Genomic DNA, 16,974 nt, shown 5'->3' with positions numbered 1-16,974 from the left:
TATAAAAAATCCATACAAATTACAGTTTATTTTTTATAAGAGCTATAACCAAGATAAAAAGATCAGGGAGGCAGAGGGAACAGAAGGACTCAAGAGACATTGCAGATGACACTGTTGAGATAGCTCATTTAATTGCCTGTTGAAGAAATGATAACAATTTTAAAAGAAATGCTCACCCATAATGTCACTGTGGCTCCTGAAAAACAGTACCATGGAATACGTGTATATAGAGGCATGTAAGGTTCCATCTCCTGTAATGTTGAAGAAATCACAAAGAAATTAAAAATCTCCTCTCTTAGTTGAGACTACAAGCACTAGTCAATATCATAGAGTCCAGTTAAAGTAGAAATCTCCCAAAAGGGCCTACTATGCTTCACGGAAAGCTACATTATAGGGATGGTTCCTTCCCTTGAAGTAGAAATCTTTTGGCTTCCTGGATGAGATATCTTATGCATATTATGAGACATAATGGATATACACAATTTTCTAAATGCTGAATTATGATATTCAGGGCCTGGCAGACAGTAAACAAAGTCAAATAATGAGGCTTGATGCTTAGGTAGACACACTTTATGATGTTTAATGATGTTATAATTTTATTCTAATTGAATTGAATTGCATTACTCTGCATATTATATTAGATGCTTTCTTCATTATTTTTCAGATAACTCTGCTCTTTCACATAGCTCAGGATCCAAGACTTCCACCTTTAGTCTTTAAGAGTCATTAATGAAAGATATTGATGATACAGCTGACATTCTTAGGTGCATCAAGACATAAGATTTTACCCAAAAGAAACAAAAAATAGTAAAAAAAAAAAAAAATAGCTGTCAGCAGAAATCAAAATCATGTAAATCCATAATATTTCACATTTAAGAATATTTAGGGTGGTTTGAATAAAAATAGAACTTTCAATGGCAGAGTAGGCCATTCAAGAGTCCTATAGACTTCAGAGTGTGCATGTATGTATAATATATGAATGTGGACATGTGTGTTCATGTGTGTACCCAATGTATGTGTTTATACATGTGTATGCATATTCGTGTGTGTGCACGTATGTGTTCCCAATGTGGACTCGAATGTGAGTGTTCTGGTTGCCCTTAAACACTGAAACAGAACTACCAGTAAGAAAAAAAAAAAAAAAAAAAAAAACTCTGTTTCTTGATCTCTAAACCATGAAAGCTAAGTGAAGTGAAACTGATGATTCACAGTGAATCAATATATACTGCTTTTCAACTGGTTTCAAATGTAAGCATTCAATACATTTTTTTTCTGTTAATTTTCTGAAAAGCTAATGAGACTACTTTTGTTCTCTTTCTTATCTTATGAAATAGGAATTAACATCATGTTATTATTCTGTCAATATTTTAAAATATATTTTCTTAATTTCAAACTGCCACCCAAATTTTCAGTGTATTTTCTGAGATGTTTTCTTGATCTTTCAACAAAATTTAGTAACTATAGTGAATGCCTAAACAGTGAAAAGAAATTTTATATGTTATGCTGCAAGAATAGTTTTCCAAAGAGAATACGGAATTCTACTGAAAAGAGTGCATTGGGCACATATTATTCTCTTTTAAATAGCAGCAAGCAACACTATGACTGTAGATTATGGAAAAATAGAGGCTCTAAAAATATGTAAACAAGATTCTGGTTTCTAAAGGCAAAGTTACTTCCATTTTCACATGGAAAAAGTGAGTGACCAAAAAGTTAAACAACTCAGTCAAGAACACACAGCTGGTATGTCAGCTAAAGATTTTAATATGTAGACTTTCCCCACACACACCACTGCAATGATTCTCAATATAATCAATAAAAGGGGCCATGTGAAGAAAAGTCAGTCTAATAAAACAATCACTCATAAGACCACAATCTGAATATAAATACTATTTTAATTTTTGTATATAAACTTAGCATCATTTCAATGTCTATATATTTATATACAAAGCCTACTGCATATACACAATTTTCCTTTTTGCACTTAGTTTAATGTTATTATTCCTTGGATTTGCTTCCAAATAATCTAGTGACATAAAGGATGATGAAACAAGATTGTCCATGAATGAAAAACAATTGATTCTGGGTCATGGGTTCATCCATGTAGTTCATTATACTCTTCTATCTACATTTGAAAGTATTTGAAAATTTTTATATACACATTCATATATATACATTTATATAAGCATATGTATATTAGAAACAAATAGTTTATGTGATTTATATGTCATAGAATATTTTAAAGGCAAATTAAACTATGATTATTTGAGAAGAAACCTATAGCAATGTGTCCGTTAAGACATGCTGCCCATTTTACAGTTTTCTAGTCTACCTTAGTGACTGCATTCAATTTCCTGTGTTTACACATAGCTTCAAATTCTGGTCTCAGCTGAAGCTGCTGCTGTTCCTCCTCAAAGTCTACCAGGTCCCACTCATATTCCAGTCTGGCTTGTCGTTGTTTCCAAAACTCCAAAAATAAGGTGACTATAAGTAAATAAACATAAAAAAATAAGATATGAAAAAATAAAAGTAAATAAAAAGCTTTGTCAACTTTTCTCTTTAATCACTTTGATTACAGGATGGTTCAAATTTTTCAGGTGGCTATTCTGTCACTGTTGTGTTTGAAAATTTATCAGTTACTAATGTTGGCATAATACTGTGTATTCAATAATACACTGAAAAAAGTCATACAAAAATTCAAATTAATTTATTGCTCAGTGGACCAAGCAAGATTTTTTTTCAGACATATTAATATCTTTGTTCATTCAGATAATTTAAAGTAATATTTAAACTTAGCTTTTTACTAAACACTGAGGGTTTTTTGTTTTTGTGTATGCCTTTTATTGACATCATTCAAGTCAGTGTACTGTTTTCTCAGGCTTAGGGAAATATACCTAGGAAGCATAAGAGCCATTAATTATTCTCACTCTTAAAATGCATATATATTCTCTCTCTCTCTCTCTCTCTATATATATATATATATATGTGTGTGTGTGTGTGTGTGTATGTGTGTGTGTAAAACATAAAACTTTTACATATATATGTATATATATAAAAACTTCAGCTTTCTTTTTATGTCTTTATTAGAGTCTCCCTCTGTCGCCCAGGCTGGTCTCGAACTCCTGGCCTCTAATGATCCTCAGCCCTGCAAAGTGCCAGAATTATCAACTTTCAATTGAAGAATATATATTTAGAGAAGAGTATATAAAATATAAATGCACAATTCAAAAATTTTTCACAAAATATACTCATATAATCAGCACCAATATAAAAAGTCCATTAAATATGGAATTACATAAATGATATACAACTAATAGTGTTTCATGTCAAGCTTATATATTCTTCAATTGAAAGTTGATAATTCTGGCACTTTGTAGGGCTGAGGTGGAAGGAGCATTAGAGGCCAGGAGTTCGAGACCAGCCTGGGCGACAGAGGGAGACTCTAATAAAGACATAAAAAGAAAGCTGAATTTTTCATATATATACATATATATGTAAAAGTTTTATGTTTTATACACACACACACACACACACACACACACACACAGAGAGAGAGAGAGAGAGAGAGAGAGAGAGAGAGTGTGTGTATACGTATTTTAAGAGTGAGAATAATTAATGGCTCTTATGCTTCCTAGGTATATTTCCCTAAGCCTGGGAAAACAGTACACTGACTTGAATGATTTCGATAAATACATATGCAAATGATTTCAATAAAAGACATCTGTTGGTATATACATGCCTTTCTATTGGGTATATACATGCCTTTCCTAGTATTCTACTTAGGAAAAGAATACTAACACCATCAATATTAACTCACAGTTTTATCATCTATAAAAGATTCAACTTTCTGACTCACTCTCTAACTTTTAAATAATGTAAGGAACTATGGATTCTATCTACACATTTTTAAAATTCTAATTACATTTTTATCATTATAGTCATCTAATTGCTCTCTCAGCTTCCAAAATATATTTTTCTAGTGCAAATATAGCCATCCATCTGACTGTTGGTTTTTGTTTGTTCATTTTCTAATGTATACATTGGCTTATGTTTTCCTTTGCTCATTATTTAAACGTTAAAGAACTATTTAAACATTTATTAAGTGGGAAGAACACAGTAGACTAACCACTTAACAACTGTAAAGTGTACAATTCATTACTGTGCACCATAAGTACAATGTTGTACAGACCTTATTTATCTTGCTTAATTGAAACTTTAATATGTGCTCATTGATTAGTAACTTCTCATTTCCCAATCCTCCAGCTCCTGGTAACCACCATTTCACTCTATGATTCTATGAATTTGGCTCATAGATACCTCATACATAACTCCTCCAGTAAAAAAGTAATTCAGTCCTCCTCTGCACTCCCTCAGCATTTAAACTGCACTTCTACGAAAGTAGACTTCAGATTCTACCCCAATTAGATTATGACTTAACAACAGATTATATTTCATTCATTTATTCATTATATCATTTAATATTGATTGTGAATTTCATGAGGCAGAAACTTTTACTCTATTCATGTCGTTACTCCAGTATGAGGTAGGTACATTGTTAGCAGGGAGAACAGTTTCAAGAGTTTGGTACTATTAACTATTTTAAGATTTGCTTGTTTGTTTATACTACAATAACAGAACAACTACCATTAATTTTAGAAGCAGTATTTGGTTACCATGGCTATGCAAGAGATTGGATGTCATATACATACTGCTAAAACTTTTAAATACACTAAGCATTTAAAATTCTTTTGCCTCGAAGTTTTGTTAATGCTGAAGTAGATGTAAGAAAGTTAGCCAACATAGATGGGATTGTGAGATAAACTAATGATGGTACAAAATAGTCAGCAAAAAAAGTACTGTAAGGAAAGGGAAATTATATGGATTAAAAACAAAATTGTTCCCATGATTTCTACGGACTTTTGTGATTATAGCTATATAGGAATCACAGGATTCACATATTCCCTGAAAAGGATTTCTGGAAATTAAAGAGACCCTTAGTTTGGGCCTTATAGATTGTGCCTAAATAGGACTTGACCTTTTTTCATTTTTAAGAAGATATACAATTAGCATTTAAATTATTTATTTATTCAATGTATATCTGAATACATACCATATGCCTAATCCTGGAACTATGGAAATGAAAGCCATGGTGTTTGTCCTAAAGGAACAAGTAATCTAGTGATGAGACTGGCTTATACATAATTACAATCATGGAGTCATGTACACTAAAAATTTGCCTTACAATCAAGGGCCATGTATGTGCATATTTAAATTCCTATTGCCTAGAATAGTACCTGTTCCGGGGTAGAAACTTCAAAAACTAGTTGCTGAATTATATTAATGTGTAAATAAAATGAAATAATTAAATTTCTGAAATAAAGCATAGTTGAGCATCTTATATTATCTCTGAGTAGGGAAGGTTTTCTAAAGAAACACATAAAATAAGAAAAACCATAAGGAAAGCTTTGTGACCAGTAATATATTTAAAATGTCTACTGATTATGAATGAGATCAAATGTAAATTACAAACTGAAAAAAATGTGCATTTTCTGTGGCAGACAAAGGATTACAGTGCTTATTATATAAAAGCATCTGTGAATTATTATAAAAAATCAAATACCTCAAACATCAAAAAGAGTCAATGGCCAATAAATATTAAAAATATGATCAGTCTCACTTGTGATCAAGTAACTGCAAATAGAAACCATAATGAGATAATAACCCCATCCATCAAATGTAAGTGATAAAAAAATGCTAATTCTCATGCTTATCTAGGATTGAAACAGAAAAACTCACAGAACATTTGAAGAAATATAATTTGGTGCAAACTTTGTATAAGACAATACAGAAATAAACAGTAAAGCTTTAAAATTATAAATATAAAACTGCCCCACTAATTAACCTGTGAAGAATTCATACTTACAAATAATTGTACAAATACAAAAATATCTGTATTCCAGCATTATTTATAACAGTAATATAAAGGGTGGAAGTGACTTAAACATCCTAAACAAGAGAATTTGTTAGGCAAAATGTGATACAGTCATAAAATGCAATTCTATTCATTCATAAATATACATTCACATGCACACACACACATACACACACACATACACACACACACACTATAACATATTCATTGATACGGAAAAAGTTCCATCACTCATTTTTTTGTTGTATAATAAAAAGCAGGCTTAAAATTATGTATAATACTAAGTTATTTATGTGAAAATATATGAACACACGTGCTCATACACAGAGTGAAATATCTTAGAAAATCATGGCTAAAATAATAATCATATTTTTGGTGATTTTAACATTTTTTTCTTCTTGCATCTATGTGTTCCTTGAATTTCCTATGATGGATACATATTTCCCTTAGAAACAAATCAAAAAAATTTTAAAGAGCAATTCCTACCAGTATTCATTATTTTCAGGCCTCAACCCTTGGACTAGTGAAGGTCCTTTAAACTTACTTGTTTTTTCTTCACATCTACCCTGCCAACTCATCATTTCATCCTGCTTAACTGTTTATCAGAAGATGTACTAAATCAAATGCCCTTGAACTTCTATGTTCATTGAATTTGGCCAAAATTCGCAAAAGGAAAAACTAAATCGTTTCACTACTAAAACAAACTTTCCTCAAAGGAATAACTGACAGTGAATCTTCACAATACCCATTTGATAGTGGTGTGGAGTGCTCCACACACAGCCGCTCCCCTATTTATGGTGAAATATAAGGCGGTGTTGGTGCACAATCTCTCTCAACAGAAACAACGGAAAATTCTCACAAAACTTGTAATCAAGCCCCTATCATTCATTTTAACTCCCAAGTAATGAGAGGTAGGATTTGGCAGCCTCATGATAAACGGATGTGTATATGACTTAGCAAAACTTGAGGAGCTGTCAAACCACTAATAAGATTTCTAGATTCTTTGTTCTCTTTTTGAATCTAGGCTGCTCTCCTCAGATCATAGCAGCCAAGCAGAAATGAGAGAAGGCCATAAATCCCTCTGCTTTGCACAGATACCTACAAATTTTGATGTTATTTGCCTGGATAATACAGCCCTTGCCCGGTTTTGAATTGCACATATTTGTGTTTGTTAGAGGTATTTTTTTAAATGAAAAAATGTCTAATTTTTACCCAGGAATCCCATGTTTTGTGATATATTTTAGAGTAGTCTTTAGGTCTCTTCTAATTGAGTTATTCTTACAGAAAATATTTTCCTTACTGATGAAGAAAAAAAAAAAAACTTTATGACACTTCAACTTTCCAAGTGAAATAGAAAAATTAAGTCCTGGGCAGGGCATTTTCAGAGTTAAGGAGAATTCCATTTTATATGTAAGATTTTTAATGAATGAAAGTAGAAATGGAAACTATAACTAGATGATTTAGACTCAAAAAATGTTCATTAGTCCTCAGGTTTTTGGTCTTTGTTCCAGTTTGTATACATGACTCAATATTCTCTAGCCACCAAATATTTGTTTAGTCTCTCCTGAATTAAGTACTTTTTGAGCCTGTTTTTAACATGGCACTGAAAGACAGTGGAAAATTAATAATTTGATATTTCAAAAAATATCTTGTCTTTTAGAGAAATGAGCAGATGTTTAATAGAGACTTTTGTGGACCAAGAGCCAATGGCCACGAATATGCACTACTACATCAGTGTTTTAAAGCTAACAAAGACACAATGACCTAAAACCACATTTGATATGTAAGACAGTTCATCTGTCACATGCTATACAGAGGCCAAATAACACATTAATAGGAAGAAAGCTGTTTCTTTATTGGACTATTTACTCACCCCAAATTCCCATGAATATTGCAAAGAACACTGTTGACTCATTATCAAACAAATGGGAGAACTGTAAAAATAACAATATCACAAAGATAATTTAGTACTAAATGTAATAAAAAGGAAGGAAACTTCAAGTATTTTCAACATATTATAATGCATACATACCTTCGAGGCTAAACACGTACTGTTTAATCTCCAATAATCACATACTTGATCACAGAGTGGGCACATGAACATCTGACCACCAATCTCAGGGTCACAGATTTCAGTGCTGCAAGAACAGCAAAGTTATTGAAAAGTGATAAGTGTTTAGGTAAAAGTCCAATCTTTTCTTATTAGAACAACTGTTTATATAACTTCTCACATATAACAGAAGGGGCAATCATGCAGCAATCTCTATAGTGGGTCAAGTCACGCTTTGAGGAGTAGACTTCAGAACCCATCATTAAAAACATACTTTCCATAAAGCACCAGTTGAGAGGCAGGTATTATGTTTGAGACTTTTTTGGAAAATATCAATTATCTGATGCTATAAGGAAACAATCTGAAGGAAATGCCAGGGAAATAATAACAATAGCTGAGTTTGGCACACGATAAAGATGTTTTCTCTATCTGGGCAATTCAGGTACACTTACCTGCATGTGTTATGTTCCATTGATAATAAACCATATATAAAACAAGCTAATCCAACTACAGCTGCAAAGAACAGCATTTCTGTGTAATAACCAAGAAAGACAAAATAGATGCCAATTTTTTCTCCATAATAATTCCTGTGAAAAAGAGTGAAAATAGAATCAGAATATGAAATAATGTTATAGTCCCTAGAGCCTTGCTTTTGTATTCAGGCAGGCATACATTCTAATTTTGGCTCCATTGCTTTCTAGACATGTAATTTTAGTGAAGTTGTTTAACTGTCTAAACTTCAGTTTCCATATTATTATCATGTTTTAACAAAAGATAATGCTTATTCCACAGTGCAAGGACTGATTTAAGGATTAAAAGAGAACAGATGGAAGAAGAAAGCCAATTAAGTAGAATTTGAAGAGTCTCTCTACTGCAAAGAGAATTTAAATGGTTTTTAAATAAACGATAGAATTTTCTACAATATAATTTATAGGAATAAATTTAACAAATCAAAATCATATTGAAAATCTGCATGGACTTTTGCTTTATCTCTCTTTCTAGAACTGAAAACATTTATCTGACCACCTTGTAGGTATACATTTCCATCTTTCTCCAAGTTTGGATCTTGGATGTTTGTAGGATCGTGACATAGGTAGCAGACCAAGGAATTAAGCACGATTACTGTAGAAAAATTATATAAAACATGCAGCTCAGCTCTTGATTTTCAAAGAGTTGAAAAGTGACAGCATTTATTGGCATAAACTTTTAAATCTCTAAATCAAGTGTTTTGTTTTTAACTGAGTACCCATTTAGGAATGAAAGAAAGTGGTTTTCTCCTCCTCAGAAAATCAGGTTTTGTTGTTGTTGCTGTGGTTTAACTTGATTAACCCTCCTTGTTATTCATATAGACTCCAGCTCACCAAATCTGTGAGTCTTTCCACAGTTTCCTAGGCAAAAGGATGTGATACCTTCTGTGTTCTAATAGCATGCATTTGCTATAGGAATGCATGCTATAGGAAGCGATTGTATGAAAGTACTTGATTTTATGAAAGTACTTAATATGAAATTGCAATGTCTATGTATGCTCAAGAACACAAATCTGAACATAAAGTTATAAACTTTTTTCCCAATGAGATTTTAAAATATATTTCCCATATTCAATATTAATTTTATTGAACCTCCCATTCTTCATAGTTCAACACTCTTAAAACTAAGTGGGCATCTTTCTGCTTATACTATCCTTTTCATTCTTTTCAGTGATAATGAACATTTTTGCATTGTTATTTTTCTCTAATTTAGTTTTCCGGATCACTATAAACTTGAAATTAAACTATAATGCTATAATATTCTCTTGTTAATCTGCCATTCAAAACTTCCTTAGCTTACTCATACTTAGAATGAACTTCATTTCTCCCAGCTTTTTGCTGAAAAATATAGAAATTATTGAAATAGTATACAACATCAAAATCAAAAAAACTATAAACATATTATGCTTTATGAAATTTACTGTTCACCATATCTATTTTACTTTATGTTTTAAAAACTGCAGAATCAATATTACTAGAAAGCATAATAGCAATATTACTGCTATAGACTTAACTTAAAAATTCTTCAAGAATTCATAAGGAAACTGGATATTTCAACAACCTTAAAGTACTACATTTTTCTCCTTTTCAATTTTCACAATTCTTATTCCTTGACCATTAAAAGAAGAAAAAACCCTCAAGAACTCTAGACCTATAATTATTATAAAAACTATTGTCAAAAAAAGAAATCGCTGAGAATTTACTAAATGAAATCTGGCAAGTATTTATTATATGTGAAAATAAAACAAATTATTTTACTAAACTTTGGACTTGGGTATCTAACAGTAACAGATTAACAACTAAATAATCCTTTAGGATCTCAGAAAGCAAGAGACATTTCTTAGATTTGCAACATGGTAAAAATGCATACATTATTGAAATCATATTTAAGATTTAATTTAAACTATCTTATTAGTCATAACTAAGAAAATAAGAGAAATCTAATAATATGAGATACTATTAAAAGCTCAAGTATAGGGAGAGCCTTCTTTTGAGTATTATTTTTTAGAAAAATATGCCATATATTTAAATCTATGGTGTTTTTTAACTGTCCATTTTGCTTACTAGACTTTCAACTAATCTGTGGCACTGCATCATCTAACATAGCATCTGATAGGTAGAAGGATTCAGTAATACTGGTTGTAAGGATACCGTGTGAGGGGACTGCCCGCATTTTGCATTTCTTTTTTTTTTCTTTTTCTTTTTTTTTTTAATTGCATTTTAGGTTTTGGGGTACATGTGAAGAACATGCAAGATTGTTGCATAGGTACACACATGGTAGTGTGGTTTGCATTTCTAAGGTGTAACATTGAGTTGAAGACATAGTAAATAATCAAAAGAATGATGACAGAATTGAAATAAATACAATCTTGAAAATCAATCATTAAACACAAACATTTTTTCTAAAGTGATTTATTTTTATAATGAATGCATAGACATCTGAGAAGCTTAGCTTCAGGATTATCCTCAAATTGTAATAACAACATTATATGTACCATACACATATTTAGTCTATGCTATTTAGTATGTGGCAGTATTTCTATTTTATTTCTAAGCATTAAGACATACAACATAGGGATATCAAAAGAAAAATCACATGAAGTATAATCTGGAAAGAAAAAAAAAATGGGCTGATAGAGCTGATGTGCCAGTGACCAGTCTTCAATTTTATATTATGCTCTATCAGCCCATATTTTTCAATCTTGGCATTGCCATTTTCCCAAAAAATACTATCTAATGTGACAAAATGATATTTGCTCAACAGGCAGATAAACCACTTACAGATACCTGGACATGGAAGTGATGTTTGGTATAGAGATAACATGAAATATGTGAAATCTAGAAACTCAGATTCCTATAAACTAAATCTCTTTCTAGACATCCTACCATCCTGTCATTTTTATTTTTATCCTCCATATCCAATACTCCATTAGGTCCATGAATTCTCTCATAAAAATATTTTTCTAATTCATAGTCTCCTCTCTTCTTCCTGTCACCAATATCTTGAGAATACCTCCAGTTTTATTGCTGTACAATTTTAGCAGCGCCCTTACTTCCTTGAGTTCAATCTTACATCAATCTAAATTATCTTTTGTTTCCAATAAAGTGATGTTTCTAAAGTAAAAATTGAGCAATATCCTTTTCTTCCTTCAAAGGTTCATCTTTTCACTTCGGCATTGTTCTTCAGGATTTTGTTCCTGGTAAACATTCAAATCTCCTTTGCTGACACTCCTGCATGAAGAACTAAACACACACAGTGCTCTGTACTTGTTCTCTTTGCCTGAGATATTCTTACCTACAGCTAGTGCTCAATTTACGACCACGATTGGTTCTGACAGATTGGTCGTAACACGATTTGGTCGTAAGTTGAGTAGGCTATATGTACAGTACTGTGAAATGATGTTATAAAAATCTTTAATTCATATTTTCTCTTAATTTTCTTTCATTATTGTTATATATCATAATATTCGTTATTCATTTTATGCCATTTGTATCATCTCTACACCATTTTGTTTCTTACTGTATTTTTACATTCATCAGGTTTAAGTAAAACACTGCATTATCAGTACAACTGGTTTAATATTTGCAAAACATACAAAATTACAAAATACAGGTGCATACAAAAATACAAAATACAGGTGTAAAAAATACCATAGGAAACATTTTCCCAATTGCAAAACATATCAAAATATATAAACATGTGCAAAACATTTTATTGCCCACTGGTGCTTGGCTGCGGATCATTGATGTCGTCATCTGAGGCAGCAGTTGGGGTTACCGGAGTTGGTTTTTTCATAAACATGGTGAGCTTTGTCTGAATTGTTTCTTTTTTTTCTTCATAAATTTCATGATATGGACGAAACACATCATGCGCCATCTGTTCAATCCTTGCAAATCGTTCGATGTTTGGGTCCATTGCTTCGAAATGTATAAGAAGTTTATTCAGTAAAGATAAACAATCTGATAATCCCTTAGTGGTGAACTTTCTTTCTGGCTCCTCCTCTTCTTTCTTCTTCTACCACTCTTTCTTCTTCCAGTTCGATTAGCTCTTCATTTGTAAGTTCATCAACATTGAAAATCTGTTCCGCTAGATAGCCCTCATCTGTAATTAATTCATCCAGACTATCAAAAAACTTAGGTGCTCCTTCCTCATCCACACTCGCTGCTTCTCCAGTCACTCGAACACTATGCATTTGGAATCTTTTCTTGAATCTCTGGAACCAGCCAGTGCTTGCTACAAATTCTTGATTGTAATCTTCTCCAGCATGCTCCTTCAGAGTCTGCAATAGACTTCTCGCCTTCATCTGCACAGTAAAAAGACTTAATGGTGTCCGTTTTCGAATTTGATCTTCCATCCAAATATATAGCAATTGCTCCATTTCGTGGATGGGCCCGCTTCATTGCTTTGTTATAACTGTTGATCTCATGGGTGCAGAACCTTTCACAGCTTCACACATTTTTTCTTTATCTTTCAAAATCGTCGACACAGTCGAGTGTGATAACATCGTATCATGCGTGATCACATTCACTTTCTTTCCTCCTTCGTACTGCTTAATTACCTTCATTTTCATGTCGAGATCGATGGCCTTTCTTTCCTTCTTGGCAGGCTGAGGTGTAGACAAAGACAACTTCCTCTTGGTAGACATCTTGGGAGGGGTTTGATAAAAAATATCCAAGACACAAAACACAAATTGCGGTACCGAGTCTGGGATAACAGTTGAAATGGTGCACGCAGAGATGGTAGTGCTGCCAGAAGCTGGTCTGCACTGTCGTATGCCCAGCTGGCAACATTTGCGCTGCCAGACGCGGAGCAGTCATGGCTAGCGATTGTGGTCGTAAAGTCAAATGGTCGTAAGTTGCATAGGTTGTAAGTCGATCAATACCCATAACTTCTTTACCTAATATCCTGCTACTTATCTTTCAAGACATAGTTCAAGAATGAGGACTGTGAAGCCTTCCCAGAGGCTGTCATGAAGAGAGGTGGTTTTCCCTCTGTATTTTGGTAGGAATATTATGTATTACTGTGCTGTAACTAATATGCATTTGTGTGTGTTTCTGCAAACAAATTCATGTTAGGAAACCACATTCTGATTATCTTTGTAGGCACAGTACCTTACTTGATATGTAGTGATGCTTAATAAATTCTCATTAAAAGACATGTGTGAATTGTGATTACGCATCTGTGAATAAATTCTTTCTTTGCTTTTTTGCTTTTTTTTTTTTGAAACAGGGTCTTACTCAGTCATGCTAGGCTGGAATGTAGTGGTGTGATCTTCGCTCATTGCAACCTCTACTTCCCAGGTTCAAGCAATTCTCCTGCCTCAGCCTCCCAGGTAGCTGGGATTACAAGTGTGTGTGCCATCATGCCGGGGTAACTTTTGTATTTGTTTACTTTTAAGTAGAGACAGGGTTTCACCATGTTGGCCAGGCTCTCTCAAATTCCTGACCTAAAGTGATTTGTCCATCTCGGCCTTCCATGCTGATGAGACTACAGGCAAATTCCTTCTATTTTAAGAATATTTTAACTTTTATCAAGTCTACCCACAAAACCTTTACTAAATCCCATAAAATCAACAAGGAGAGGGAAAAAACCCAAATCCAATACTGCCTTCAGTATCATGACAGAGAACATCATGATCCTCAAATTACTTGTAAGTAAAGAAATAAACCCAACATCAACACCTACTGGTAGAAAACTAAGATACAAGAGAGAGGTGAAAGACATTTAAGAAATTCTAGAGGAAAAAAATAATGTAGAGTATGATGGAAAACATAGAGAAACACAGGTAAAATAACCTCTAGAGAAAAGTTTAACTAAATTCCCTAATTCAGAATATATGTTGGGATTTGCTAATTTATAATCTATAAGAAAGGATCTGAAAAGAGCAAGACTGGACATGGCAGACTGAGAAAAGCAATATTTCTTGAGAAGAATCAGATACAAAGAGAAGACTGGTACTCCTTAGAGGTGTAGCAGTAAACAGAAAAAGGAATATAAGAGAGGAGGGTTGGATCTTGTAGAAATGAAAGAAACAGATTTTGCAGGGCAAGAGAAGATGGGTTCCCACAGCTCTGAGACTCACAGGAAGCTTCAGGTCTAGCACATGCAGAAACGGATTCTCCCTCACTCCCATTTGCCAGGTTGAGCATCCCTCATCTGAAAATTTGAAATACAAAATTCTCCAAAATCTGAAACTTTTTGAGTGCCAATATGATGCCACAAATAGAAAAGGCCACCCCTGACCTCATGAGATGAGTCACCATCTAAACATAAGCCAAGTGGTGAAAATTACAGTTTTAACACTGCAACAAAAGCGTCTATAGACAACACATTGAGAATGCGTGATAGACTAACAAATAAGGGCACTCTAGTGCTAGAAACTCTGTTCACAAATTAAAAACCAATTGAAATAGGTAGACTACATCCTTAAAAAAAACCGTGTAAAACAAAAACAAAATTGGAAGATGTGAAGTAAATAATTTAAGCTGATGATTCTCCCCAAATAACATGAAATTGAAAAATACAGTAATAAAAAACTTAAAACTGAGTATACTCTTCTCAAATAAATTTGCTGATATAAGAAAACTCCAGAAGTATAAAAACTAAAAAAAGGAATGGAGAAAAGTGGAAAGATATAAAACAAAAATTGATTGAACTCCAGAGAGAAGTAGAGCAAATTATAAATCATATCAAATTATATCAGAAGTAATACTGAAATTAGCAGGTAACAAAAGAAATCTGGACACAGTGCTAGTCAGAGGAGGGTTCCCTACGAGCCCGAAGCAGACCAGGGGAGAGGGTAATCTCCCTTTCCCCCTACCACAGAGCACTGCTGTGAATAGGCAGAAATACTGAAGCACCACAAGGCTGAGCCTATTTGCAGACTATTACTCTTAAGTGCCATCTACTGGATAGTAGCCCAAATTAGAACACCAAAAAATATTCTGCCAGTATACAAAACTATGAAACACAAGGCAAGAATCCAGCCACAAATAAAGACCCTGCACAGTCTTGGTTCTCTGAAAGGACCCAGAAATGAAGCCAAGTGACTATATTCAACTTATACCACAGTTAATGGAACACCAGCCTTTTCAGATGAGAAAGATTCAGTGCAAGAACTCTGGAAATTCAAAAGTCAGTGTCCCCTTATCTCCAAATGAACTCCTCAGCAATGGTTCTTAACTAGATGGTAATGACAGAAACGACAGACATAGAATTCAGAACCTGGATGGAAAGACACTCATCGAGATTCAAGAAAGTTAAAACCCAATCCAAGGAATCCAGTAAAACAATCTAAGAGCTAAAAGACGAAATAGTCATTTTAGGAAAAAGCGAAACTGAACATCTGGAATGGAAGCAATAAGGATTTCATAATACAATAGGAGGTATTAATAGCAGAATAGACCAAACTGAGGAAAAAAATCTCAGAGCTCAAAGACCAGTTCTTCAAATCAACTCGGCCAGACAAAGGCTTATAAAAAAGAATTTAAAAATGAACAAAATCTTCAAGAAATATAGGATTACATACAGACCAAATAACCTGGAAAATTATTTGAGGTATAAAAATGTCACCAATCTCACCAGAAAGATTGAGATACAAATTCAAGAAATATGGAGAAACCTGATGAGACACTATGTAAGATGACCATCCACAAGGTACACAGCCATGAGACTGACCAAGTTCAACATGGAAAAAAAAGTTTAAAAGCAGCTAGAGAGAAAGGTCAGATCACATAGAAATGGAACCCCAATTAGGCTAGCAGCAGGCCTGTCAGCAGAAATCTTACAACCCAGAAGAGATCGGAGGCCTATTTGTAGCATCCTTTAAAAAAAGAAATTCCAACCAAGAATTTCATATCCCATCAAACTAAGCTTCATAAGTGGAGAAATAAAATCCTTCTCAGACAAGTAAATGGTGATAGAATTTGCTACCACTAGACAAGGCTTACAAAAGGTCCTTAAGGGAGTGCTAAACATGGAAATGAAAGAACAACAGCTGCTGTCACAAAACACAGTTAAACACATAGCCCAGACACTAGAAAGTGACTACACACAATCAAGTCTACAAAACAAGTTAACAACATGAAGACAATATAAAAATCTCACATATGAATGCTAACACTGGATATAAATGGTCTAAACACTGCGTGTAAAACACATAGAGTGGCATGTTGGATTAAAAAAAAAACAAGATCCAACTGCCTGCTGTCTTTAAAAGATCCATCTCTTATCTGATGACACTCACAGGTTCAAAGCAAAGGGATGGAGAAAGATCTACCATGCAAATGAAAAACAAAAATGAACAGGAATTTCTATTCTATCAGATGAAACAGACTCTAAACCAAATCCCATTTGACCCAGCAATCCCATTACTGGGTATATATCCAAAGGATTATAAATCATTCTACTATAAGGACACATGCACACAAATGTTCATTGCAGCACTGTTTACAATAGCAAAGACCTG

General features: G+C 33.3%; 1 protein-coding gene across 4 annotated transcripts in view; it reads right to left on the bottom strand.

The window, feature by feature from the left end:
* Window positions 1-16,974, bottom strand: part of ANO5 (anoctamin 5) — a 95,520-nt gene that overhangs the window by 23,732 nt on the left and 54,814 nt on the right. For all 4 annotated transcript variants that reach the window (XM_003919922.4, XM_074401241.1, XM_010329705.3 and 1 more), the window contains 5 exons: window positions 8,432-8,566; window positions 7,962-8,067; window positions 7,803-7,863; window positions 2,330-2,481; window positions 177-251 (listed from right to left, as the gene is read on the bottom strand). In XM_003919922.4, the coding sequence (XP_003919971.3) occupies window positions 177-251; window positions 2,330-2,481; window positions 7,803-7,863; window positions 7,962-8,067; window positions 8,432-8,566 (529 nt within the window). The remainder of the gene's footprint in view (window positions 1-176; window positions 252-2,329; window positions 2,482-7,802; window positions 7,864-7,961; window positions 8,068-8,431; window positions 8,567-16,974) is intronic.

This window comes from Saimiri boliviensis, chromosome 6, assembly GCF_048565385.1.
Source record: "Saimiri boliviensis isolate mSaiBol1 chromosome 6, mSaiBol1.pri, whole genome shotgun sequence".
NCBI classification, from domain to species: Eukaryota; Metazoa; Chordata; class Mammalia; order Primates; family Cebidae; genus Saimiri; species Saimiri boliviensis.
This window is presented reverse-complemented; position numbering and strand designations above follow the sequence as displayed.